The following is a 27,114-nucleotide window of genomic DNA, read 5'->3' on the forward strand; positions in this document are numbered from 1 at the left end:
CCCTGTGCTTGCAACCGCGCCTTCGTCAGTTTGCGAGGAAGCATCCAGAGGGCCAAAAAGAACGAAGGGAGTCGAAACACTTAAGAGGAAGAAACAGGAAAGGTGGGAAATCGTAAGATACTGTGTTGGCAGCAATTCCACGCAAGCAGTTTGCTAGGACGTGTCCTGACCCTGAATACCGGCTTCGCAGGGCGGATACAATGACTTCTTTGTCTCACTCTACATTAGGGGTTCGGCGGCGCCTTCTCAGTAGCTGACGCGAAAAAAAGGAACAAACTGTCTCTGTAGTTTCGCAGTGTAGCGGTAAGGCAACCATGAGGCGCGCGCGAATCTGTTCGTCTTTTTTTTCGCTCTTGACTCTCGGAGAAACAAAACTAGTCAAACAGGAGAGGTTGAAAAGATGCGACCCTGATTCTTCCTGGACCGGTCCTCAGCTTAACCAAAGCATGAGCAAAGATAAGTAAATGTTCCCACACAACGTGATCGTGTTCGCTAGATCTTGAGGGTCTTTGTTTGCCAGATCCCTGTTAGGTGGGAAAAAGTTCCTTTGGATGGATGTTGCTGACTTCTGCGGTGGAACAGAGGGGATCTCACTTCGAGAGTAGCGGCAGGGGCCACCGAAGCCGAGCGAGGTCTCCACTGTGCATTTCACAACCTCACGATTTCGACCGTTTCTCGCAAACGTGCACACTTGCTGGAAATTGAACGTCACTGAATGCCGGATCCCTAAATATTTCCCTTCTTAATAGTCGAGATTCCCCGAACTCGGCTTATATTGGGGGAAACCGAAACCGCCGTGCAAGCCGACGGCATGCGCGGCCAAGGGAAGAGAGGCGACTGTATCTGTGCCTCTCTGCTCTCGCAATCCTTTCGCCTGGATTGGCTAATTGGAATTATTTAGAGAAAACGAAAGAGCTAGAGGGGTAAAGCAATCTCACGTTCACCGTTCCAAGGTGAAGAGGGGAGGAACGCTGCCGGTCCACAAGGGCTGTGAGGACAGCCAAGGGGCTCCCGACGGAGGCAACATGACCTCAAACGGGACGAAGTGAAAAGGAAACACGACCTCCTTCGCTGACCTTTGTCAATTATTCCTTCTTCGTTTTTGTTGCTGTTTCCGTCGTCTTCTTGTCAAAAACTTGAGGTCGAACCGGAGGAGTTAGTTGTGGCACGGCTTTGCTCGCAGGGATCTGCGCTACTGTCCTGTGTCTTGTTCACGTAGTTTCTCCGGGAGACTTCGAGCAGAAAACACGCAAACCTGTCGTTTTTTTTTGCTTGTGTCAAAGCTGCATCGGCTTTTTTCGCGTCCTTCGCGACTTTTGGGCCCTTGTCGTCAACACTGGTCTCTCGGACGGCGTGTGTGTCTTGCACGAGTTACTTTCCCTCCTTACCTTACGCGCTTGGCCCGCCACCATCAGTTCCCTTCGCTTTTCTCTGTCCACGGCACCTCTCTGTTTCTTTTTCGTCTGCCACTGCCATTCGCTTCTATGAAACTCTCCGTATTTCCGCTTTTGCTGACGGGAAATCCGCTCCCGCTGGACTGCTGCCGCAGACACGACGCAACCGGAGCGCGAGGACTCCCGGAGTTTCCTCTCGACAAAGGAGACACTTCGGCTTCCAGTCTGGCTTTGATTACGAAAGCGCCTTCTCCTCTTTATGGACTCCCTCTCCACTTTGTTCCGTACGCGCGTGATTCTCTTTCGGCGCGTCAAGACACCCGCCGAGTAGCGGATTCAGGGTCGCGTCAGTCGGACCTCTCCGCACGGTTCTAAAAAAGGCATCTCTACACCGTTGTACCGCCTCTCTCTCGTTTCCTTGTGTCTGCATCTCTAGGTTCACTCTCTTGGCCGAAGTGTGGGAGGGCATTTCCTCCTGCCTTTGGATGCATAGGGATGCCTGTGCCTTGTGGGGAACTCGTCGCTTGACAAGGATCTCTTTCTGCTGCTGTTGTTTTCAATTGACACGCGCACCAGTTTCCTCTTCTCCACACTGCGCATGTCTTTCCCTTTCCACCTCAACTTTTTTGATTCCTGTTTCACCGACTGTCTCTCGCTCTCCCTTTTTCTGTGGGCGTCTCCGGTCCTCTGCTTCTTGGTTCCCTCCCGCTTTTTCGTCGACTCGCAGCCAAGAACGAATTTCACCTGTTGGCCGTGATGGGATCTGTTGCCTGTCGTGTCGTGACTCTTCCTTTCTTGACATTCCTTCGGTTTTCTTTGAAGTCGATTTCGTCGCGGACATTTGAATTCGAGAAAACGTAACGCGACAGGGACGCCTTCCTTCTCGATTTCCTTTCTGCTCGCTTTTCGCTTCGGCACCGCTGCCCCTCCTTCTCAGTGTTGCTGCTTCTCTGCTTGTCGTTCGCATGTAGTTTTTCGCGTCTGCTACTGCTTCCCCCTATTCCGCCTCTTTCTTCTTCACTTCCTTCTCGCCCTCCTCCTCCTTCTCCTCCTCCTCGTCTCCCTCCCCTGGATCTTCGTCGTTCGCTCCACTTTAGGTTTTTCGTCTATCTAGTCCCGAGTTCCGCGCTCCTGTCTTTCAGCGTTTACGCGCCTCCACGAGCGCCCCGCTGAAGGAGTTCGAGAGCCCCAAAGAAGAATCCGCTAGCGGAAAGACATTCACGTGTCTTTTGACGGTAGGTATCCACCAAAAGCAACGCAGGAGTCAAACGAGACAGAGGCCATCGTGCAGGAACGGAGTATCGGCATTCTCTATCTTTGCATGCTTGCTTCTTCGCAGTTTCTGAATCCTCTTTCTCGATCGGAGTTTCGCGGATTTGCGTCGCAAATCTTTCTTCGTACAGAGAGGCTCCTCCTTTAAGTGCGGGAGCACGAATTGGTCAACAACAGTGCAGATTTCTTCAGCCTAGCGCTTTCGTCTTCTTCCTCGATCTTCACAGATGTCTACGTTTCCGTACTCTTACATCCCACCTGAAATACTCCGTTTCTCCAATTCTTCATGTATATATATGCATACATAAAAAATGAAAATATTTGTAGATGTACTTAAATATATATATATATATATATATATATATGTCTGTGGTCTCCAGTAAGCATGTAATATGTGCATTTTGCGCTGGCTCCTTTCTTCTGGAATTTGTGTCTGCTTCGACTCTGTTTCGTTCCCCGCCGCATCAGGGTCTCCTTCTCGCCTGTGATTTCAGCGTTCTTTCTGTCTTTGAATCAACTGTCTTCTGTCTCGCCTCAGGTGCTGCTGCAGATCGACCAAAATGGCGAGTGAGTCTCGGAGAGGACCTGAAAATTATCTCGCACGGTGGCAACAGACTGCTCTATCTTGTTTCATAAGCCCATCAACACATGTGCATATGAATACACGCTCACATTTATTCATATGCGTACAGGTGTACACAGATGCATGCGTATGTATCTGTCAACTGTGGGTCTTGTCTTTGACGTTCCGGTTTTTTCTTCCCTTGAGACTCGGCCGTTCTTTCCTTCACTCTTCTCTGTTCGACCGTTCTTCCAGTTGGCAGCAACAGTTGCGTCTCTCCTCTGTCTCTGTCGCTTTCCTTTTCTCAGCGTCTCCGGGCGGGGAGAGCGGTGCTCCCAGGTTGACGGGTGAGTTTTGAGAACAGCCGAACGATTCGTCTGGGGAAGAGGCCTCTCTCTGTCTCTCTCGTTCCTGTCTGAACCGTGTCTGCTTCTTCTGCGTCCGCTCCACTTTGACGACCGCGTCACATGTTCGGTTCTGGAAGAGTCTCTCACGACTGAAGTGCGTGCGACGAGTCGCACAGCAGCAGGTGATGCATGATGCAACGGCGTTTCAGTTCCGGCAGTTCAGTGGAGCAGAAACGCCGTCTGCGATCAGGGTACAGATGGAAGACGAGATCCGTTCGAAGGGTCTTCGTCGCTAGCTGGCTCGCTACGCCTGGTGCGTGGTGTGGCTTGGAGTGTGTCTAGAGGTTTCGTTGTGTCCGGTTTCTGAGCGCCCCTTTGGTCCGTTGTTTCTGCGGAGGCTCGTCGCGTTTCGACTTTGTTTTTGCGCTTCTGTTGCTTGCTGACTGCGCGGCCTTTCACGCTGTCCGGAGACTCGGTAGCGCCACTGTCGCGGGGGTGTTTCTCTGCAGAGAAAGACGGGAAGACGATGCAGAGGTTGACTCTCGGGGAGGCGGCAGAGGAGATCAAGAGACTGCGTCGCCTGACGCGGCAAAACAAAATCGACTTGCAGAAGAAAGAAGAGGAAAAAGGACAGCTGGAACACACCGTGTCTGAACTCCAGGCGGAAATGCAAAGTGCGCAGCGTGCAGCGGAGAAGAGAATCCGCGAGAAAGAACGAGAAGCAGACGACCTGCGAAAGCAGCTCGACGTAAGTTCTGAAAACCACGCAAGACAGAAGCCTCACGCGTCTGAGGACACTCGCTTCCACCTGAAAAACGAAGAAGGCGCTTCTATAAAAGGACTCTCTCCCCGCGTCCGTCCCCGCTGTCGTGAGCGTGTCTTTCACTGCGATTCGAAGTGACCTGCTGTTCTCGTATCTTCTATTACACTGGTCGTCAGTATTCATTCTTGACCCCTCCCTCGTCCCGACGTTTTCTTCGCGACGCTCACAGAGTCACGTTCTCTCCCATGCGGTCTCAGAGGAACTTCTCCGTTTCCACTCGCTCTGCTGGACTCACGTCCTCGACTTGTCTTCTCTTCAGCGCTGTGCCCCCCCCTCCCTTCTTCGGAATGCGCTTCCGGCCATGAGAGCCAGCATCCAAATTCGTTATGCGCGCTGCGCACCCCGCACCAGCTCGCTGGACTGCTCAAGAAGCCGTCTGTGCGTCGGACTTCCATCTCTTCCGACACCAAGCTTGTCACACATCGTGCTACTGAGCTTTCGTTGTCTCCGTTTTCGCTTATACATATATGCATATATATAAATAAGTATTAATACATCTGCGATACATACACATGTACATATATATATATATATATATATATGTATGTATGTATGTATGTATGTATGTATATGTGCGTATAAAGAGATGTATGCGAAACAAGAAGGAACGCTGTTTGAGTAAGGGAAATTGCAAATCTGTTCTCGAAAAAAATGTTTCACGTGAGAGCAGTGGCACTTCTTTCCGTTTGTTCGTCCGCCTCAACGGTTGTTCCCCCGCTGTTCTGTGTCTCCTCACTTGGATCCCGTAAACGGAGACCTTGCAGATCTAAATCAGGAGTTCATGTCTTGAAAACGACTCCCGAGCAAGAGCTGATAAATCATCCTGCCTCAGGCATACGTGCACAGATCTTTTCAACAGATCTTTACGATAGAAGACAAGTCCGCCATTAGTTGCTGTTCTCCGTTCTCTCGTCTGTCCTCATCTTTCCAAATAAAAAGCTGAATCCGATTTGCCGAGCAGCGCCCGTGGTGTCTGTCTGCGCCTGCCGTCTCTCTGCCTCTTCTTTCTCTGAGGCTCTTTCAGTGGGTTTCGTGTCGCTCTGAGAAATGGGGGAATTTCAGTTGTTTTGACATCCAGGTTGCTCATCCTGTTCTGCGCGCCAGACTGAATAGTTGAATCTGCGGCTCTCGCATGACGGCGAGTCCATCGCATTCTTGTTCCTCGTGGCAGCTGTGGTTCCCGCGCGTTATTTCCGTTGAGTTCCATATTCTACATCAAGCAGTTGCGTATATCTCTATACATGGAGTGTCACTGTTTCCTGGTATCACGTTTCTCCGTCGGTTCTGTGATAGGCGAAGTTATGATTTTTTCAGTCAACAAGGAGAGAAGAATCCAGAAGCCTTTTACCCGTGTAACTTCTCTGGATGATCCAGACTCTCCGCTTATCTCTGTGTCTCTCCTTAGCGGTTGGGACGTTCCCTTTTCTACGTATTTGAACGCTCCAGCTTCCTCATCGTTCTGGTTTTTCTGTTTTCCGCCAGAAAGCTGCTGAGGACATGAGGTTCCTTCAGTCAGTTTCCCTGCCGATCAACGAAGCTCGAAAGTTGACGTACAAAGCGTTGAGAAAAGGTCGGGCGTTGGAGTGTCTCGGAGAACTGTTCTGTCGAAACTCGGTCACGAACCGCATGCTGCGCGAGGGTAAGCGAAGAGAGTTCTCTCTGGAAGGAAGGAAAGCCGTCTCGAGCAGACCTCAGTTTGTGGCGTCCAGCAACCACAAAAAAACAGTCTCTCGAGAGTGTCTGCATTTTCTGGGGAGCATGCACCAGTCCAAAAAGAAATTTGGACGCCGCTCGCAAGCCACAGTAGATACACGTCACTGTTTATTTCTTGCACAGCGTGGAAGTAACCACTGCCAACACTGAAGGCCTCACAGACTCTTTCCGAGCCAGCGTCCTTTATTTCCTTTCAACTTTCGCTCCGTTCCGCGGAGTGAACGAATGAGATGTCTGCGTGCAGAAGTGGGTTATGAGAAAATAATTTTTAAGATTATTACGTGCAAAACAATCGTCAGATTTAGAATTTAAAATTTCGAGAGATAATTCGACGTCGAGTTAGTCTGGAGGTGACCCGATTTGCACACATGTTCAAAAGATAATTTGACCTCAAGAGTTTGAGAGAACGCCGGAGGTCAAAGTTTCACAGAAAAACGCTTCGTCACGGCGTTGATGAACACGCAGCGTTTCTCAGTCTTTCTGAAGCTTCCAAGGAAAAACTTTTCCAGGTTCAAATTCAGAGAGACACACGAGCATCCAGAACTTTCTCCATTCTTCCAATGCTCTCACTTTCGTAGCTTCCTTGCAGGTTGCTCCTTGCGTTCGAAACGTTTCCTTCCTCCAGTTTCTGTCTCTTATCCTCTCCTGTTCTTCCTCTCCGCTTGTTCTTCCGACTCCAGGTTTCACCGCAATCGTTGAAAACGCCTTCGGCCTTGGTCACTTGGCTTTTCGAGCTGAACACGGTGTCGGGCCGAGCAGCCGCACCGCAGTCGAATCCCAGCTGCGACTTCTTCGACAAGAGCAGCTGCTTCTGCTGGCTGAGAACGACAGGCTCACGTCGCAGGTGGGGTGCAGGAAAAGAGGAGGCCAGATGCATGCGAACGGGGAGCATGCCAAAGCGTCCTGCACGCGCCTCCAAATGCGGAGCCGCAGACGGAATAAATCGGGGGAGACAGACGCTGTGTTCATGTGTGTCAACGTCCACCTCGCGTTTTTTTCACAGTCTTCGGCAGTCTGCTGTGTCCGTCAACATTTCTCTTTCGCTCTCGTTGCCAGCTGGAGGGGACGACGACGTCCCTTCGCGAGGGAACGCGCAGAGGATTTTGACCGCCCTGTTCAAAGTGAAAACGTACGAGGCGGCTTGTCTTCGTCGAGAAAAAAGAAAGTGATAAAGGGATCTCTAGGTTTCTGAAAAAAGACCTGGCTTCCGAGGAGACAACTCCATGGAACAGGAGCGTTGGTGCCGTCGTTCTCGTGTTTGATCGAAAACCGTGTGTCACAAGAGAGCGTCTCATTCTAGCTCAAGTCCAGCGTCGCAGTCCCCTTCAGTTGGTCACTCTGACGTCACACCGGCATCCCCTGCCGGAATGCTTGCGCGGTCTCTGTCGCCCATCTCAGGTGCAGGCACAGCTCCTCTCAACAGATGGACGGAAGTTCCGCGGGTGCCTTCCCCAGTGTCTCCTTTTCTTTCTCCTTATCTCTTTTCAAATCTGTCTGAGTTCATCCGACCTGTTTCACCGTCTCACTGAAGCCTACACAACTGGCCAGTCTCGGTTACTTTTCGCTCTCACAGATGTCTTTGTCCTGCTTTTCAGCTGTCTGAAGTCCAGGGGTCACTGGCCAGTCAACGGAGAGAAGCTGCCAACCAGCCGGAAGAAGAAGCAGAAATAGTAGGGGAAAAAACGTTTTTCAGTCTGCGGGACTGTTCGTTTCTTTTGCGTTGAGTACGGAGACGATTCAGATTCGAGACTTTAGTCGTTCTTATTTCGAACAACTCTCTTTCAACGAATCAGGGTCGACGGCTTGCGAACGTTTGCCTTTCCTTTCGTCATTCGTCTCTGTCTCCAATTCAGTTGCTCCTATTTTTGCCTTTCTACATGTCGTCCTTCAACGACTCGCGTCTCTCAGCGAGGCTTTCCATGCCTGTTTTCTCATGGTCTCTCTTCGATTTCGACTTGACGCTCTGTCTCTCTGAGCTTCTCTTCTCTCAGCCTGTTGATAGCGCTGTCTGTGGTTCTCCGACGACACGAATGGCGTCGTTCTCTCGCGTTTTGTCGGTTTGCCGTACGATTCCTTTGCTTCTCCCTGTCGTCTGGTGGGCACCCTGTCGCTAGTTGCTTGCTCTCCCCCTTGGTTGCTTTCTTCTCGTTTTGACTCTGCTTTCTCGGTTTCCGAGAGTCCTCTCTTCCATCCCCGCGCTTCCTCCGGTTCTTGTTTTCTCTTTCTCGATGACCCAGGAAAAAGCCGAGGCGTCCGCAGGCGGCGGTAAGGAGGCTTTGCATGCAGAAAAGGCGACAGTGCACAGGGCAGTTCGCCTTTCCTCTTATTCGTTCTTCCTCCTTTAGCGTTTTTGTTTCTCTCTCTGCTTCGTTCACGCGCTTTCGATGCTTCCTTGGACACTTCCACTTCTGTTCGCTCTTTCTCGACTTGCGAACAAGCACCGTTTGCACCTCTCTCTGGGCAGAATCGATCACGAGGTCGACTCCGCAGTACTTAGGTCTCCACTTCGTCGACCAGTTCTCTATTCTGTTCTGGTCGCGCGGCTTGAGACCGCTCAGATACCTCATGAGTGTACACTGACATGCTTGTACATATATATTCATATATATTCATATATATATATATATATATATATACATGTAAATATGTGTATTTGTCACATTCTAAGTCTACATATGCGTATTTGCCCAGGATGATTCATCAGTTCACTCTCATTCAGACAAGTGTATACACAGACAGACACACAGACACAGACACCTGTAGTTGTCCATCTGTATATGTATGCATCGGTGCATAGCTCTCGACGGATAGATATAACTGTCTCTGCATGTCCAGGTTTGTACACTGGCATGTGGAGTGTCTTTTTGTGTTCGTCAGTAGAGAAGTTCGATTTATTTTGATACTCAGACATCCACCAAAGGGGATTTGTGCCTCTGAAGAGGGAGAAGAGCAGGAGTCTTTCTTCACAAGGTGAGACTGTACAGCGTTCGCCTCGTGGCAGCATCTCTCTTTTGCGACATGCCGTCAGTGGCGGAGGATCGTGAGTCTGGACGGCGACGTCCTCTGGGGTTCCGCCCCCTCTGCCAGATATCTGAAGGCTCGTGCATTCGTTGTTCCCCGTTCTTCTCTCCCCACTGAAGAGAGGCGAGACGCGTCGCTCGTGACTTCTTTCCGTTCTTCAGGGGACACAGACACTGAGGAGAAGAAGCAGTCCGCGAAAAGCAGAAAGAAGGCGATCAAGGCGGCGTTCGAGCTGGTCGCAGGCCTTCTGCGAACTGCCCGAGTGCGCCTATTGGCTGTCGCGATGCAGAGGTGAGGCGGCAGACGCTGACAGCTGCGGTGGACGTACACCTGGCCCCGAGACCTGCATGGAAGCCGTTTGCCGGGAGGTGCTCAGGATGTGACTGCTTTGTTTCCGCCCTAAAAAGACTTGCCGTCCTTCACACGCTGATTTGAATAGGACAACTCGGAAAAAACTGCTGAAGACATGCACAGCCTGAGCAGACGACAGGCTCCCCTGTCAACGGAGAGACTCCCCGATGGAAGGCGACCTTCCTCAAGAGAGACACTTTCTCCGAAAGTCTTCGCGTTCAAAGAGATGTGAAAGACAAGCGTGACCATACACACTTGCATCTGCGTTTCATTACTCAGATACAGATATCCACATGTAGATAGATACACATTCGTGCGTGATCGGACAAACTTAGCGACATCCAATTATCTGTACTCACACACACATATATATATATATACTTTTATACATATATATATATATATATATATATACTTATATCTATATTTTCTTTGTGGCGTCTCTGTGAAAAGCGTCTTTTTCTGTTGACTGCAAATCGTTCCATCAGAAGCACGTCGAAAGGGAGACGACCCTGTGGTGAGACATGAACTTTTTTTTCTGTTTTTTCAGGCTTGCGTGCTACGCCATACATGAAACAGGAGTCATGCTCTTGGACGTTGCTCGCACAAAAGCCACAAACAACTGGAACCAAGTGAATTTTATTCTGGGCGCTAAGTTGATCCTCATATTCCTCCGGTAAAAAGACGACGCATCCTTTCAGCCGATGATTTTCTCTTTTTCTACGTCATTACCATAATGTCTCTCTGTCTGCGTCTGCACATATGAATGAAGATCCCGTTTATCTAACTGTCGATCTATCTATTTCTGTTTGTCGGCCATTTACTTATCGATATGACTACCCAGCTGTCTCTTTCCATCTATGCCTCCATCGATCTCTGCTTCTATCTCTCTGTCAGTGCCTCTTTATCTATCTCTCCCTGTGTCTCTGTGTCTACATGTTTACCTGTCTATTCATCTGTCCATCAACCTCTCTGTCTATGTCTATCTGTCCATTTGTCTATCCATCTATCTGTCTATATTTATCCGTCCATCTGTATATCAGTCTGTAACTATCTATGCATCTATCCTGTCCATCTATCTGTGCCTATATGTTTATCTTTCTCCGTCGGCGTTCATGTTGACAGTTCAGTAGAGATGCAAGCAGGGAGTTCTATGCACATTCGTAAATGTAGTGTATATGTATACATATGTACATCTGTCAACGTATTCGCACAAAATTGTTTTTTCACATATCTGTTTCTATATGGATATATGTATCTATGACATATTTAAATCTATTTACAGAGAGATATCTATATGTGTGTATTTACTTCAGTATCCCTGTGAATATACACCCTTGTGTATGATTGCGGCTGACGACAACTCTCTGCGAGGGCGCATGCATGCGGATGGAGAACGAGAACTGCCTGTCTTTGTCGTTTTCTTGCGTGCATTTTGACAATTCCCTTCTGAGTTATTTTTCCTGGATTTCTTTTCAATTTCCCCTACAGGGCTTTCATGCGTCGCCGCGAACAGCTCGGATTTTATCGCCTTTGGGAAAATGCGATTAAAGATAAGAAAGTCAATAGAGAGCCGGAAAAAACACCCATGTGGAGAAACTCGGACCCTGCGGCAGGTCGGCGGAACTCTTGACTTCTAGTCATCAACTATCGTTCTACCTGGCTATTTGTACCTGCTCATACCTATCTATCTGCCAAGATATATATATATATATATCCATCTGCGTATCCCTGTATTTATCTACCGAAATCTATATACTTATTCATCTATTTATATATCTGTCTATGTCTCCCTTGTATGTAGATATAGACGTGCCTGGTTATCCCCATCTACGTATCTACCTATGTATATATATATATATATATATGTCTACCGAGATCTGTATATCTATTGATCTCTTTGTTTCCATTTCTGTCTGTCTCGTCTCTCTCTGCATTCGTACATGTGCATATATGTGTATCTTTATCAGTCGGCCCACAAATGCATATGTCCTTGTTTGCCTTTAGGTCCAATTCTCTGCTGTTTTTTTTCTGGATGTGTTTCTGTGTCTTGCGGATGTAGACTTTTCTGGTGGTTTCCCCGCGTTTGCTGTTCCCGTCTGCATTCTTCTTGCGCGGATGGTCTCTCTGATTCTGCATTCCGCGCTTCTCGTCGAGCCACCACACCGATGGCGGTTTTCTCGTTTTCTCTGTTGTTCTGTGTCCTCCGTTTCGCTTCTCTTTGCCCTGTGACTCCCGTTGCTGTCTGCGTTTCTCTCCCCCTGTCTTCGGCTCCGGGCGCTCGAGAAGCCTCCCTTCTCACACCCAGGAGCAGACGGTGCCCACACCCTTCGTTCTGTCTCGCCGAAGCCCGTCCGCTGGGGTGTACATCCACTTCGTCTGTGTGCCTGCGTCTGGATCCGCGATCTGCGTTCTGCCCGGTTTCCCTGCGCCTGTCTGCAGACTTGGCGCTTCCGTCTCCAGGCGAAAGTCTGTCCCCGCATCTTCTGGGGTTGAGTCTGGCGGGATCTGCCGGGCCTCTGGGAGGCTTGCCACCCTTCGTCTACCAACCTCACTACTACTGCAGGCTGCCTAGCACGCAGACGCGCAGATCTGGAAACGTTTTCTACCCTGCTCCTCCAGCGCCGACGGGACAAGCTGAATTGAAGCGCCAGGCTCTCTGCCACAACACTGACGTCTGCGATGTGAGACCCTCTGACACTGCTTGCCGTTGAAAAGGGAGGGCGTCGAAAAGGCTGAGGCAGCGCCACACACCTGCAGATCGTAAGATCGGCCTGCGTCGGAGTCTGACGCACGACAAATCGTGTGTTGGCTGCGTGAAGGCGTCACCTTCTTTCGTGCAGGCAGTCGCGAACGCTCTTGTGGTTGCCGAGCGTCCGACGTTTTTAGACTGTCGCCACTCCCGTGCTGTGTACCCCACTGCCGTCAAGGCTCCTCCTGTGAGTAGCTTTAGCTCCAGGCAGTCCAGACGGCTCTGGAGACTCCTGAATGGTCTCTAAAGAGGGCGCCGCCATATGAAGCATGTGAATGTCAGAGCGTCCGGAGGAGAAACTTTTGAATTCACCCGCCGTTCAAATCATGGAATAGCTGTCGCAACAGTGCTCTCGTGGGTTGATGGGAAAAACGGCTTGTGCCGATCAGAATGCGTGCGAGGCAGAGCACGAGGCGCAAGAGGGCGAGAAGAAAAGGCTGATTCCAACGTCCAGTCTTGACGTCGTTGTGGAAAGTCACTGCCTGATCTCGTTGACGAGCATTACCCCTCAAGAAGATATATATATATATATTTATTTATATACATATATTTATTTATATACATATATATATATATATATGTATATGTATATGCTGGATGCGAGTTTTCCGGGTACTCTGAGGCTTAACAGACCCACTTGAGGTCGTGAAAGTAGATGTATAAACATCAGATGAGTTGTCTCCTCCAAGCAGCCGAGGTACCGTACTTCTCGAAAAAAAACTTGTCGAGAATCCTGTCTTCTATGAACTGGAGGTTGGTAATTGCCTGCGTTTCAAAGTAGCGACTTCTTTTCTGTCAAATGCCTAATCTCAAGTTTACGTCGCAAAAGACGTGTAGCTCTTCTCTTCCATGTTGTCTGGCTTCATCCGCGTTTCATCTGGCGTGGCGGGCGAGGGGGGCGGAGAGCAGAAGGCAGGTCCCGAGTTTAGCGCGTGGGGAAGCCGCGGGGCTGCGGAATCCTCTGTTGATTTTCTTTGTGGAGTTGGGTGTCTCCTCCTCCCTGCGGACTTCTGAAGAGAAACGCAAGGCAATTCTTCGTCTCGTTGCCCTTCTCTTGAAGTGTCGACAGTGGAAAGCCAAATGAATCGCCTGGGATGTCTCGAGTTCCCTGTTCTGACAGCTCTTGTCTCTTGTGGCCTGTTCTCACTCGAACTCGACCTGCTGCCCGTCGCTGCTGTGCATGCGCCGCAGTTCTTCTTTGCTCTGTGTTGCGCGTCACGTGCATCCGGAGCTCTGAAGTGGAGACTGTCGAGCGACGTTATCCCTGTTTGCGGCTGATCCCCGCAGAGACATTCGAGAGAGGACGTCAGCGTTGTTTCGTGTGAGGTGTGCTTGCCCTGCTGCACCCCTTCGCGGTGTTGTCTCTGTGTTCCGCGTTTTGTCTTCGCCAATTTGCCCGTCGGCACCTTCTTTTCCTTTCGTGTTCCCGTTCTTTTTTTTTCTTTCTGCGTTTTCTCCGATGCCCCATCTGTCCCTCTAGTCCACCGATTCTCTCTGCGTTTCTGGGTCTCCTTTGGTGGCCGGACCTCGCCCGGGGGTCTCCGATTTCCTTCGCTTTTCTCGCCACGCTCTCTTTTTTTCTGTCTCTTCTCGCAGCCGATCTATCGGCCTGCACCAGAGTTGTCTGCAAGCCCGCAAGTCAATCGCGGATTCAATTCGGTAGGTCCCAGTGGCTTTTTGCCGGGACTCGCATTCAGCAGAGAGACGAAACAGCGAAGGAGAGAACTTCAAGGGGCACTGCTGAAGCGGAGGTAAGCCCTGTGGCTTCCGGGAACTCCTCCAGCACCTTCTGCCGGGATGTACTCCTTTCCGGGGATGCATCACGGCGTCACTTAAACGAATACTCGACTCGAGCGTCGAGAAAAGTATATCTGTCGTCTTACAAGATAAATGATCGATGAGCAAACGGAAGAGTTCAGTGTGCACTGCGGTGGGGGCGCCTCCCCGATTCGAGCGACTGTTTCTTCGTCGAGGGCTTAGGGTGCTGAGACCTCTCCGTAGAGAGCGATCTGTCCTGCATTGTGGCTGAGTACTTCCTCGTCATGGAACAAGATGCAGTTAGGAACGCTGGGTCACCGCCAGATGCGTCATGAACTAAAGAAAGAGTGTCTACAGATAGTTTGTTCCCTGTATCTCCTTTGAACCTGAGCAAATATACACAACAGAGCTTCAGTGTTCACGCTCATGGAGTCAATGTCCAGGAAAACCTCGCACTTACTTCCGCTGGCGAGGCACCTCGACTCACTTCCTTGGTGCATTCCTCCTTCGTTCTTTTCGTGATCCTTAGACGCGATCGTTTGCTTTTTAAAAATTCTTTTGAGACACTGCTGCGTTCTGCAAGTCGGCGCACACAGGTCGAGGGAAAGACGCTGCCGGGGGGCTCGAAGTTGGAAGGGAGAGAAGGGAGAGTAGATAACAACGTGGAGAGTGCATGAGAAGGTGGAAAGTAAATGCGTGTGAAGACCAAGCAGGGAACTCGAGTCTCTCATCAAGCAGCGCATAATTCAAAGCACCAAAAGTTTTTTAAGAAAGGAGAAACGCAGAGGAACCGCACGCAACATTGGTTGGGAATAGGAGAAGGAGACGCGACAGGAAATTGGACAGAAATGGGTTTCTTCTTTTTTCCTTTTTAGTGCATTCCCGGACGAGGAACCAATGAGCGCGACGCAGATGAACGACATGTACATCGACATGCTTCTGGAGGAAGTCGACAAGAGACAGTGAACTTGAAGAACTCGTTTTTGTCTCTTGTCTAGAGCACGACAAGCGGCTGTTCAGCGTTTTATCGTGGCGAAGAAGCGAGGCAATGAACGGCGCTAGGTGTGCGATAGTGGGATTCGTGAAGGTCGGCACTGTCTCTGTTTCACACAGCCGTGTGTACCGAGGACGATGAGAGAATTAAGGGTGCGAAACAGGTACTTTGTCTCTTTTTCGGGGACTTTCCCCTTCTTCATGCGTGGCGTTTTTCCTCTTTGGTGGCTCTCTCGCGCACCCAGCGCGCGCGTCTTTCCCTGCAAGGTCGCTAGACGCAGTTAGTAAACGACGCATTTCAGTCGCTTCGAGTGAAAAATTTATCGAAGGCAAAGGAAACTCGGCGCAGAAACTCCTGCTAATGCCAGGCGAGTATGGCCTGAGGCTCTCGAGAGAGAGCGAGCTTGCAGTGTCTCCGTTTTGGGTTCCGCCCCCGAGCAGGAAAGGGGCGCAAAGCTGTTGTTTGACAAACAGGTGATTCTGTCCAAGTTCTTCAAGTCAAGTGTGCGAGCGATTCGTCTCGCCTGTCTTGGAACCGAGAGACGCGAAGCCCAGGGGGCACCTAAAGCGCTCGATTCTCCCCGCGAGAACGCCGACCGCGAGAGACTCAGATTCCGTTTTTTTGACTTCACGACGGGATGTCCAGTTCACAGACTGTGGCTATACCCACCTGCCGTAGGGGAGTGCGACAGACATGGGAGGAACGTGACGAGCACTCTACGAGGGAGGATAGGTAGACTGTTTTTTTCCAGTTCAGGTCGGCGCGCACAGAAGTTCGAGGCCCCTCCAGGTGTCTTTCTGGGCGCTGTGGCGTGCGTTTTTTCAGCCCCGTGACGCGGCATTGGCACACAGAATGGTGAGATCTTTAGACCTGCAATCCTCCTCATGCCAGGATATTTGATGCTTAGGAACGGGGAGTTTTCCCAGCCTTGAGAACCCCACTTTGGTGGGGCAGCGATGTTGAAAGCACTTCAGCCCAAGCCCCGCGGTTTAGTAAAGCTTCTGTCGTCAATCTGTACTAAAGGAAAGAGCGACAACGCACAAGCGTGCAGATACACTTCAGAAGAGTCTTGTGCGTTCCACGACTTCAACATCGAGGTGGAGAAGTAGCGACAAGATCGGAATTAGGAATGGAGCTGTTTTGCAAACGTGCTCAAAGCTTCGAACTCTACTTTTTTTGAAAATCAAGTAATTTCTTCATCCCACGTCCACAGTTTCAAAGCGTGATCAGTTCTCGGTCCGCTAATTCAGTATTTAGATCGAATTCCACGTAATTTAAACATATTCGTAAATGCACAGCAAGTGTAATTCTCTCTGCCGTGTCCATCAACGACTGTGTCTCTAGCTCGAGTTGATATATATATATATATATATTGGCGCGTAGGGTTTCCAGAATGTAGGCTGTCTTATCTGTTAGGTGCGGATGAGCACACGCGAGTGTCAGTCGATGTTCATGAGTTCCTTCAATCGTAAAAGGGCATTAACATTCTTCTACAAATATGGCAATCTATATATATATGTATATATATATATATAGAGAGAGAGAGAGAGAAGGGAGACCTTTGGACGTCGTTTCTCTTCACGAGAGGTATCTCGCGAGCCACACGAAGCAAAGAATTAATGATATTTTCGTGCGTGAGATCCACCCAGGCGGATCTCTCGAATCTGTCGGGTGTATGTGCACTTTACGGTCGGAGGCGGCGATCGCATTTTTTCACGTTCTGTTTCTTTAGGAAAGCTCCCAATTTGGTGGGGAAAGTGTAAAGGGAGGGCGTCGGCTTGAGAGAGGAAACATTGACTGACTGAAAAGTCAAGCAGTTCGTTTGAAAAGGATAAGCTGCACAGGGTTATTCGAGGCGAGAGAGACCGTCTGAAAACGACACACGTTTTTTGGGTTTCGATGCCATCCTGGATCTGCGCACTCCTCTTCCGTGCAGTGCTTTTTAAGCTTCTGGGCGCACAAAGGGGTTCCTGGGGGAGTATTCGTATTAACCGTGAGAGACAACGCCGCCTCCGACGGTAGGATGAGCTGCTATTTCATAATCGTGCTCAGAGGCATCCCGCCACAGGCTTGTTTATCAGCTCTTTCTGAGAAGCAAGTGCGGCGAACGGACGACGGGTTAACAGCTGGACGGTCGTTTGGAAGGCTGCGCCGTTTGCTGCCGACACAGTTGGAGGGATCGCCTTCGGAAATCTCACCTGAGTCTAGACACACCGTTTTCTCCGTTTTTTTACGCTCTAGACAAACAGTTTCCACCCTTTTCCATTGCGCTGTCCCGACACTCTGGCGTCCGAGCGAGTCCTTTGTGTGTCGGGATGTTTGGAGTTGCTTGTCGTTTTGCCAAGTGGTACTGATCAGACTAGCATCTGAGTAGCAGTTGTCTCTCGCTGTTACTACGAGTGATTACAGAAATGCATATATTACGCCTAGAAATTAACCGATGTCCTTGATGCATGGACGAGGAGGAAGCAAGAATTGCTTTCATGTAAATAAAGAGCTCGTTTGCACACGCTTGTAATTACTGTTCACCTGAAGTCGGGTCCCATGGAAACCTTGTTCCCGACTCACAGAGTCTGCCTTTCTGCGCGCAACGATGTTCCCGCAGACTCTCCGTCCTTTTCATAGACAATCGAAGTTGTATTCTCTCTTTTCTCGGAGAGTTCTTCTCATTCTTCACGTGAACAGCGAAATGCAGAGGACAACGCACGACGGAAGAGATTTTGGAAAGTGAACGACCGTCCCCCCTCAACTTTCCCCGGAGGAGACACGGAGCAGCGCGGAGAGACACCCGCGAAGGGTGCCGCGTCGAGGCTTTGCCTCCCGGTTCTCGCGTTTTTTCCTCTCGTATCCTTATCGTCTCTCCAGCGTCAGTTGTCGACGCAGCAGGAAAAACGCGTGGAATTTCAAAGACCGCTTTGTTGCTTTCTTGCTCTGTCGCGGCTGGCCAGATGGCGCTGCCGGAGAAGTCGCCGTTCCGGAGAGACAAAGTAGCACGCGACACTCGAGAGACGTCGTCCACTTCTTCTCTTCCGTCTCTGTTTCCCCGTTTCTTCGCAGTGAAATGCAGTCTGTTTGCATGCGGGGGAAAAGAAACTGCAGTTCTTTTCCTCAGCGTCAGGTAGCTCAGTGGTCCTCGAAACGGTCCGCGTTCGAAGTCGAGACACACACATGCGCGTTTTCTCGTGGAATCAATCACCTAGAAAGACATCTGGATCTGACTTTGTGTAGACCCGAGGTCTTTCTCGCTTGCGAGTGCATTTTCAGAAAACTGACTTCCCGCCGACGCTGAAAACCTTCTCCCCGTCCTCTGCAGTACCGAAGGAGAATCCGAATTAGCAGTCAGCCACAGAAAGACACCCCCAGCGAACGCAGCGAGAAGAAGAACTAGCGGAAAAGAGACGAGGAGAAGGACAGAGACACGAGGAGGGCTGTTGCACAATCGAGAAACGAAGGCAAGAGAAGAGAGAAGAACAGAGGAGTGAGAGGAAAAGAAGAAAGCATGCAAGTGGCGTTTGCCTGTACACCTCGTCTGAGGACAGAATGCCGGCGTTATCGTCCACTATTTGTCCTCGCGTAGCTCGATCGGCTGCTTCTCTCTTTCTTCTGTTATTCCTTATCGAGAGCTCATTCAGATACGTCGGCTCTTTGCGAGGGTGTGAGGCCCTCAGTTGGTCTTCTTCTCATCTTCTTCCCCAGTCCAGATCTGATTCGTTCCTCTTCAACAAAGCCTTTCGGTGGAAAGGCAGGAAACAACCCAGCCCTCGGACTTCTTCCCTTCCATCTGCTCTCCTCACTTGTGCCCCAGGCTCTTGCTTCCTCTCTTCTGTCGTGAACTCTCAGCTCTCTTCTTCTTCTTCTTCTCTCCCTTCTTCTTCTTCTTCTTCTTCACTTGCTTCGTTCTCTGTGTCTCCTCTTTGCGGCGTCGCTCCGCACCGTGAGCCTAGGCCAGCAAGCGCGACGGCGGAGGGTCTCTCTTTTCGTTCTTGTTTTTCTTCCGGTCGATTTCCTTCTCCCCGGTTCCCGTCTGTGTCTTCGTTTCTATTTCCTTCTTCTTCTGTCTCTCCTTCTTTCTCGTCTTCCTCGTGGTCTTCTTCTGCTCAGTCTTCGCCTTCTCTTTTTTTCCTGTCTGCCTCCCCTGTCTCTGCTCTTCTTGCACAGTCTGCTGTCTCTTCGTCTTATGCACTGCCATGGTTGTCTTCTTCCTCGCGCTCCCCTTCCGCCGTGTCGGCGCTCTCGACTCCGACGACTCCAGTCACTCCTCTCCCCTTTGCTTTGTTCAAGGAGGCAAACACCTGGGTCGAGTCTCTAATAGCTTCGCACATCGTTCAACTTCAGAGACGAGGTCGACGCAATGAGCCTCCTCGCGAAGGGCCGTCGCTCAACTGGGATCTCCTTGCTGACGGTCGAGTAGGTCTGCTTTGTCTCTGTTATCGATAAACAACTTGCTTCTGCACTCTGCTCCATTCTTCAATACGCTATTGGTTATCGCAACTCCTAGGAGAACTGACGCTGTGCCTACTGGACTCCTCAGTTCGAGCAGAATCGTCGTTGAGCAGGACTCACGTTCAGGGGGGGCTCAGGGATTATATAGAGTTTGTAAATGCTCGACGGTAACTCACTGGAAAGGCTGCTTCAGCGCCGGATTCTCCGTCAACTTCCTTGTCTCCTCGGAGCCCCGCCTGCAACATGCTCTCGAAAGTCTCCTGTCACTTGTACATGTGTGACATTGACAGTCGTTTCATCTACCACCGGCGGCGTCGTCCGCTTGAAGTCCTCAGCATACCAGTGAAGTATCGACAAAGCGACATTCAACTACACACGAACATCCCAGTGGTATTTTGAGAAAAGAACTCCAGTGACACAGGCCTCCAGTCGTGAAGGATTCTCGCCAGACTTCGATCTCTTCGTGACTTCCGTGCATTTCTTCTCCTTCGAGTGATGTGGCAGACTTGGTCTGCCTTGTGTCTTCTTCCATGCACAGTTTTCTTCCTCAAAGGCACACATATCGGGTTGATATTTTCTTCTTATTTCCTGCAATCGACGACTCCCCTCATTGCACCTGCGGATGTGGTGGCGAACTCCTTACTCTACCTATATGTATCTATCCGTTTATCTCCATACCTATCTATCTTTCCCCTTTATCTATATAGCAATCTATCTATCTATTTCTCACGATCTGTGGGTCTATATCCACCCTACCGGACAAAGACTTTGAAAATCAATACCCTCCTGACATTTGCTGTGATATTTTCAACTCGTTCTAGCAGTCTTTGAACATTATTTGGAAGCGTACCGTTTGGGAGTCCGCTTCTCTTTATTTCAAGCGCGTCTGAATTCGTAGGATAACATCGAGACCCCCCGGTCGTGGGTTTGCGTTCTCGCGGTAGTGTACGTTGTCGAGAATGTGATCGTCTCTGTCTCGTAGCTGGGATGTGAACACATAAAGATCACAGGTGGGCTGTGTACGGTAGTCGCGGCAGCCAGCGTGGATACTGTCTACGTTTCACCCACGATGCGACCATTGAGACGTTGCTAAACGATGTTGTTTTTCGCAGGATAGGTCTATGTTGTCTCTGTGCACAAGATTCGCCATCCAGCAGTTGCCTGTCTTCTACGTCGAGGTCCATTTTCGTCTCTGTCTCACTCGGCATTCCATACGCGGGTCTGCTTTTTGCTGAGCCTGAACTCTGAGGAGTTTCAAGGCGGGAACAAGAATTGTCTTTGTTAACTCGAGCAAAGACTTCGAGCGTGGTGGAGTGTAAATTCACACGCGCTAGTTCGACGGGGCGTAGTCTGTCCAGTCTCAAACGGAGAACCTACTCGGTTGCCGGCAGAAGGTCTATCGCCTCCGTCCTCTCTCTTGCGTGCTTCGGAAGCCGAGCATTCTTCAGTGAAGCAGCCTGTGGATGTCCCCGAGCTCGACGGGTCCGCTTGACTCCCTTTTTTTCTGCTGATCTGTTTCTCTTCAGATTTTAAAAAGACAAATCGAGGGAGGCGAAGGAACTCTCTATCCGAATCCTCAAACGAATGTGACTGTCGAATTCTCTCTCCACACCCTCTCGGGGTTCAAGATCGCAGACACCCGCGCTCTCAACACCACGATGATGGAGTTTCCTTTTGTGAGGGAAAACGGATGTCTGAAAAAAACGAAAAAGATGAGGAGGCTTCAAAAAGAAAACCAAACACTGAGCGGTCTGCAGAACGAGAACTACAGAATCAAGAAATCAGGTGTCTGAACAAAAGTTGTGCGCACAGTCGCTGTCGTAGTCTCGCTACTGATGTTCGTCTGTAGACAATGCTTCGGTGTACTTGTATTAACAGATGCAAACTTGATCGAGGTCTAGTTGTGCCTCCAGGCATACATTTGCCAGTCTTGTCAGTGTCGTTGTTTCTTTATCGCATAACTGGAGTCATTGCCGGCGTCACGGGGACAACATGCATGTTTCATTGATAATTCTGTACCCTTTCATCAATCGTTTATGCGCGCATACATACATGATTAGTATGTATGCAAATGCCACTATATATATATATATATATTTATGGACCTAACACTGTGCATCAGTCATGAAGGCTTTGGTGTTCTCTCATTCCTAGAGTCTCATTTAGCTTCCGCGGAACTCGAGTGGATCTGTTTATTCGATATAATTTCTGTCGTTCTGGATCTCGACTTTTATTTCGTCAGTGTCGAAAACGAGAGCAAGTCACTAATTTAAAGGCATCCGCGCCTTTTAGATTCTTCCTTTTTCCTTTTTCGTCCTCCGTTTCTATCACTCTGAACAAACACGCAGCTGTCCTCTCTCTACCTCTCCAGCTTTGTGTCGGCCGCATCTCACAGATGGATGAAAGTTCTGAAATTCGTTTCTTAGAAAAGGTTCACTTCGACAAGTGCCTTTTGACTGAGTGTTGCATGTAGTTGTGGTCTATCTTTCCTCATGTCTCGTTTTGGTCAGAAAAGTTCTGTTCTCTCGTGTTTCCGCTGACGTTTTTTCTTCGTCTCCGTCTCTGCCTTCCTCCTGCGTCGGTTAACGTCTCGGCCCTAGGTCTTAAAATTCGTTTTCCTACTTTCTTTTGCGGCCAGGCCGATGCCATGCCGGGCATGCAAATCGCCCTCGCGAGCATGCGCAAGCTGGAGAGGTCCGTTTTTCTCCTCAGCCCAGAAATGGGCCTTCCCCTCGACTTCTCTGTCGACCTCGATCTGTCTGGAAGAGAAGAGAGCTGCATGCGAAGAGAAGACGAACCAGATCTCCCGCCAGCGCTGCGAGGGCGAGGGCGAGAGGAACTGCAGCAGAGGAAAAACGAGGAAAGTCCAACTAGTTTCACTGTCAAAGGCGGCGAGTGGCTTGCGTAAGAGAGGCGGGGCAGAGCAGGAGACGTGGACGCAATTCGCATGTGAAAAATCGCACCTTCTCTATTCTAGCGCTGGTCTCTCCTGAACAGGGAAATAGTGTTCATTTCCCTCTGTGTCTCCGCTGTTGCTCTCTGTGCTCGTCGCTCGCTTTTCTTCTCGCTTGACCTTTCTTGTGAACTGTGTCTGCTCTTCACATGTCGTGAATATGCACAGCTTCTGCAAGTCGAGTCGTTTCTGAAGATGGTAAGATGATTCGGCGTCTTCACTAGGTTTCTGGTCGTAGCCTTGGAGTCCTCTGTCTCGCCTCTTTTGTAATGACGTTTCTCTGACTCACCGCTCTTGTATAACGCGTTCTGCATGTGCTCGCGTCGAGCGGACAGAAACGCGGATACGCAAAAAGTAATTAAGGAAAGAGAAGCAAACGGAGAACAAAGCCAGTGCGGCCATGCGTATGGCATGTTGAAACGCCGGCGGATCCAGCGAACGTCTGAATGCAGTAGACGAGGTCCTGTGTGCCTACGCCTTTCACGATTACCTCTGCGACCCTTCTGTTCACCTGTTTTACTCGATTTCCAACTGCCATGCGCCTGTGTACTAGATCGTCGTGACCAGCTGTTTTCATGCAAGTTTCTCGCATTGTCACGTCGCGCCTCGCCTTTCCTAGATGTCGTGTGTTTGTCTCCTCTGGATGTCGTTTCTCCTCACGTCTCAGTTCCTTTTTATGTCCCACCTATATGTTTTTCGCTATTTTGCAGATCCGTTTCTGCGTCTCCCCAGATTACGTTTCCCAGTGAAGACATGCTGCGTTCCCTTTTGGCTGCTCCAGCCTTTCGTTCCTTCCCTCGTCCTTTGGTTCTGGAAGGCCCATGTGCTCCGACACTCCCTTTTCGTGCAGCGGTTTGAGTTTCTTTGCCTGCAGATTCGATCTCACTCTGTGTAACATCTATGACCGCCATCGACCGTGGTGGCGCATTTCTCCGGATATGGAATTTCTGAAGAACCTCCCTGTGGAGCACATTCCGGGCAACATGACCCATGACGAGTGGCTAGAATATAAGGCAGACCAAGTGCGAGACAAGATCCAGGTAAAGAAAGACGAAATGTCGCAAAGTGTAAAACGACGTGTCTCGCGTCTAAGGTTTGCTGCAGGTGAACCGGACAGAAGCGCTGGTTGGCGAAGCTGGAACTTCTTCCCCGTCGCGTTTGGAGGAAACGCGTCTGTTTCTTTGGGATACAAGCGTCTGTGTACTTGCCTTTGTCTCCTCTCTTTTTCCGCCTCTCGCACAAACCACAGAGACTCTTCCAGACCGCGTAGTGTGGAAAGGGCGTTTTGGCCATTGGTAGATTGACAGGCAGTTCGAGTCATGTCTGCACGCGCAGTAGAGTCCGCGCGTCGAGGAGGGAAACTTTTGGAGAGCTTGATCTTGCCCGCGTGATGTTGTCTCTTCCACGGAGTTTTTGTTGGAGGCGACGAGGTCACACTCTTCCGACAAGGTCCTCCAACTGCGCACCGAAACCACGATTTGCGTTCACAGACCTAGACGTGGATATTGAGCCACTGAGGCGCATGGAAAGAAATGGACGCGCATACAGAGACATGGAGACGCATGCGCAGGCATCGTCGGAAACGTATGGTTGACAGACTCGCCTGTGTCTCATGCAAGGCAGAATTTGAGAGACTTCCGTGTTTTGCAAAGACTCTGCGGCCTTTAGGTGACGCGTGAGAATGGGGTGACAGGACGCACTTCATACTTCCAGGATCTTATTTTGGTTTCGTCTGCACAAGTCTTCTGTGAGCACTTGCTTCACCCATTTCAACTGGTTGACTGGCTAGGTGTTTGTGAGATGTATCTATGAATACGAACATTCATGATTCCACGCAGGCGGGGGGAAACAGGTTCTCTCGTTTTCATCTTCTCGACTCTCCAGATGTCCCTCTTCAGGACGAAATGAGCACCAACCCCGCGAGTCCGTACTGGGAAGACATCGAGCCCGCGATGAACGACATGCAACGCGAGAGAGTTCAGAGTGAGACGAACAAAAACACACCACAGATGGCCCGGTAGAAACGGTCTTGTCAAGCAGAATGTCAAGGACACATCGTAAAACTCAGTAAATATAACTAGATATATGCATTTGAGGTGCTGACATGCATATATATATATATATATATCTGTTTATAATGTGCTGACATACTTATAAATACGTATATATATATATATACATATATGTATTTGTAGATGAACATTCAAGCGAGAGACACTGAGATGCACGTAAAGTTTTTATTTTTTTCGCTTTCGATGTTGCCCTAGTTCTTGGTGTATCTGCATGCAGGGGCCCGTGAGGTTGCCGGCATCTGTTTCCTTTTGTATGATGCACTAGAGACAACAGGATACGAAGAGTGTCCATAAGACTCGAGGACATGAGTTCTGATTTAGAGATCACCTTTGCAGGCCTGCGTACTCCTATACGATGCGCATTTATGTATGTGTATATACATATATTTATGTGTAGATATTATGTACTCGAGCAGAGGCACATCGCTGCTTGTCGCTCCGTGAGTCTCTGCCACGGTCTAAGGAGTCCTCGCGTGTGTCGACGTTGTTTGTGTGTTCGTTTGTGGTCTTTCACAGACTGTCCGGTTCGCGCTGTGCTTCGGGTCCCGTGCTTGTGCCATGCGCTGCGATTCCCCGTTCTCTGTATCTCCGCGTTTTCTGTCTCTGTACGAAACACCCATTTCCTTTAGACTACACGGCACGACTCTACGGGCTCGACAAACCGCAAGACCCGCGCAGGGACGGAAGCCGCGGCTTTCGCGATAGCGTCTTGGGTCGCTCGGGGGGCATGCGTCACGGCTGTGAAATGGGAGACAGGATGATGGGCAGGTCCAAGCACTACGTGTGGAGAGAAAGCATGTTCAACTTCGAGATTGTCCTCTTTCTCCGAGACGGAATTCGCGCCGAGCACATCACCTGGGATATCACCAGCAAGCGCCTCGACATCTTTATCGGTGGGAACCGGGTAAGAGGAAACAGAGGAACAGAACGAGGGGCATGCCGAACATGCGAAAGAAGAAACTAAAGACGCACCTCGCAGGCACAGGGACGCGTCTTTGCGCCTTCAGGGGGTTCGTCGCGAGACTGGTGGAGAGAGTGACAAACAGATGGAAAAGTGGAGAGAGGGAGCGAAAAGATGCAGTCGGATGCGTGCAGGTTAGGGAAAAGGAGAAAGACCGAGAAACCGACCGTGTGAAGGAAACGTGAGGTTTGTCGAGTTCCTTAAAAAACACGCTAGGCACCGCGAGGAGACCCTCCTCCCCAGAGCATCAGCAAGATGATATAAATATGTACATGTAGAAAGCGGGAAGGGGATATGAAGGAGGGAACTGGAGAAAGACGCGATCTTGATTGTGAAATGTGGAGGGGGTCTGGAACAAAATCCTCGAAATTTGTAGATAGACGTCGAGAGGTGTAAAGAGGGAAGTGACAACGTAGAACATGAGAGGAGAGACAAAGCGCAGATACGGAAAACCAAAAGTCACTGGCATCTTGAACAAAGAAGTGATTTGCCGAGTTCTGCGTTCAGGTTTTCGGCGATGAATTCGTTCACTCTGTAGACCACGGTGAAGGAGCAACGTGGACACTGACAGAGGCTGTAAGCGAGGATGAACGGGCGAAAACAGAGGGCATTTCCGCATGAACTCTGAACCGGGCCGAGTAATCGAGGGTGATATGTGTCCTGCGTTAAGGTAGAGAGAGTGTTGCGTGCTTACCCGCATCTCGCGATGAACAAAATTCAAAATGACCTTGCACCTTTTAAGTGCGAGCGCCTAGTGAATATCGGCAGGCGTCCCCTCCACGCTGAGGGCCAACGCTGACGCCGTGTCGTGCGCACTGCACAGTATTTTCTCTTTTTTTAGTTTTCCACAGACACTACACTGAGCATGGTAGCATTTGCTGACGCGATAGCGACCAGGATGAGGCCCTTGGCAGCTGTGCTTTGATTTCATTTGGACTGAGAACAGAGATACTGAAGAGGAGCCACGGTTCAACTTTTTCGCTCTCATGCGCATTGGACATCTAGGAGCAGCGACTTGTTTCTATCTACGTTGCTTTCAAACGATTTCATGGCTGTATATTAAGTATGCATGTGCAACCGATTCCGGGTGGTGTTTTGGCGGCCCCTCACCCAAGTATTTGCCTGCTGAGGAAAGCGCCGATGAGTTTCAAAATTAAAACACAAGGCTAAATTTAAACTTGAAGTCATAGCGGCGTCGCATCCGGTGTGAACTGTGTCTAGGCTGCCAAGCAAGAGGCAGTGCCTCTGTCAGAGCTTCACGCGTTGTACGCTTCTGCGCCTCTCGAAGTACCGACGCGGCTTGATCTCCCAGATGCTCCGTTACAAAGCGCTCCGAGAACGACGCCGGGAACACCTGCTTACGAATTTCCCCAGCCGCAGCCGATAGGCCAATTACCTGAAGAGGCAACAAGTTACACATGCCCGACGCTCTTGTCGACTCTCAAGGGGCAACTCGAAGATCTGAAGCTGCCTCTGCATCAGCCGGCGATGCACATTCATCTCCCGAAAGCAAGCAGCTGGAGAGAAATGTGGGGGAATCCCTTCAAATTTGTTTGAGGGGGAACAGTGCATTCAGTGGGGCTTCGGAGAGCGACAGGGGCAAGACACTTCCTTTTCACTACGCTTTGATGTTCAGGAATGGTGGGAGTTTGCTCGCGACAGCGGATCTCGTGGTATGAGGTCTCGTGGCTGAACTCT

General features: G+C 50.1%; 2 protein-coding genes across 2 annotated transcripts; both read left to right on the plus strand.

Annotated features, from left to right (window-relative positions):
- The first annotated feature begins 825 nt into the window (after positions 1 to 825).
- Positions 826 to 16,322, plus strand: TGME49_274160 (hypothetical protein). Its single transcript, XM_018781719.1, has 14 exons — positions 826 to 2,629; positions 3,205 to 3,233; positions 3,537 to 3,575; positions 4,085 to 4,323; positions 5,881 to 6,037; positions 6,792 to 6,955; positions 7,707 to 7,781; positions 8,349 to 8,376; positions 9,294 to 9,423; positions 10,034 to 10,159; positions 10,975 to 11,099; positions 11,926 to 12,167; positions 13,832 to 13,986; positions 14,869 to 16,322. Exons 2-14 carry the CDS (start codon positions 3,227 to 3,229, stop codon positions 14,957 to 14,959), a joined length of 1,578 nt encoding a protein of 525 aa, XP_018636756.1. The 5' UTR covers positions 826 to 2,629; positions 3,205 to 3,226; the 3' UTR covers positions 14,960 to 16,322.
- Positions 16,323 to 18,527: 2,205 nt separating this feature from the next.
- Positions 18,528 to 26,973, plus strand: TGME49_274150 (hypothetical protein; the record flags this gene model as incomplete). Its single annotated transcript, XM_018781718.1, has 8 exons — positions 18,528 to 19,394; positions 20,957 to 21,106; positions 22,069 to 22,334; positions 23,258 to 23,423; positions 24,282 to 24,366; positions 25,085 to 25,359; positions 25,924 to 25,992; positions 26,638 to 26,973. The coding sequence occupies 8 exons, from the start codon at positions 18,528 to 18,530 to the stop codon at positions 26,971 to 26,973; spliced, it is 2,214 nt and encodes a 737-aa protein (XP_018636755.1).
- Positions 26,974 to 27,114: the final 141 nt, after the last annotated feature.

The sequence above is a fragment of the Toxoplasma gondii genome, chromosome VIII, assembly GCF_000006565.2.
Source record: "Toxoplasma gondii ME49 chromosome VIII, whole genome shotgun sequence".
Taxonomy (NCBI): Eukaryota; Apicomplexa; class Conoidasida; order Eucoccidiorida; family Sarcocystidae; genus Toxoplasma; species Toxoplasma gondii.

What these genes read in the sequence shown, in the direction of transcription:
- TGME49_274160 (XM_018781719.1), top strand. An exon ending in GAACCGCATGCTGCGCGAGG is followed by an intron (nt 6,038 to 6,791) that starts GTAAGCGAAGAG and finishes TTCCGACTCCAG; the next exon opens with GTTTCACCGCAATCGTTGAA. An exon ending in ACAACACTGACGTCTGCGAT is followed by an intron (nt 12,168 to 13,831) that starts GTGAGACCCTCT and finishes CTCTTCTCGCAG; the next exon opens with CCGATCTATCGGCCTGCACC.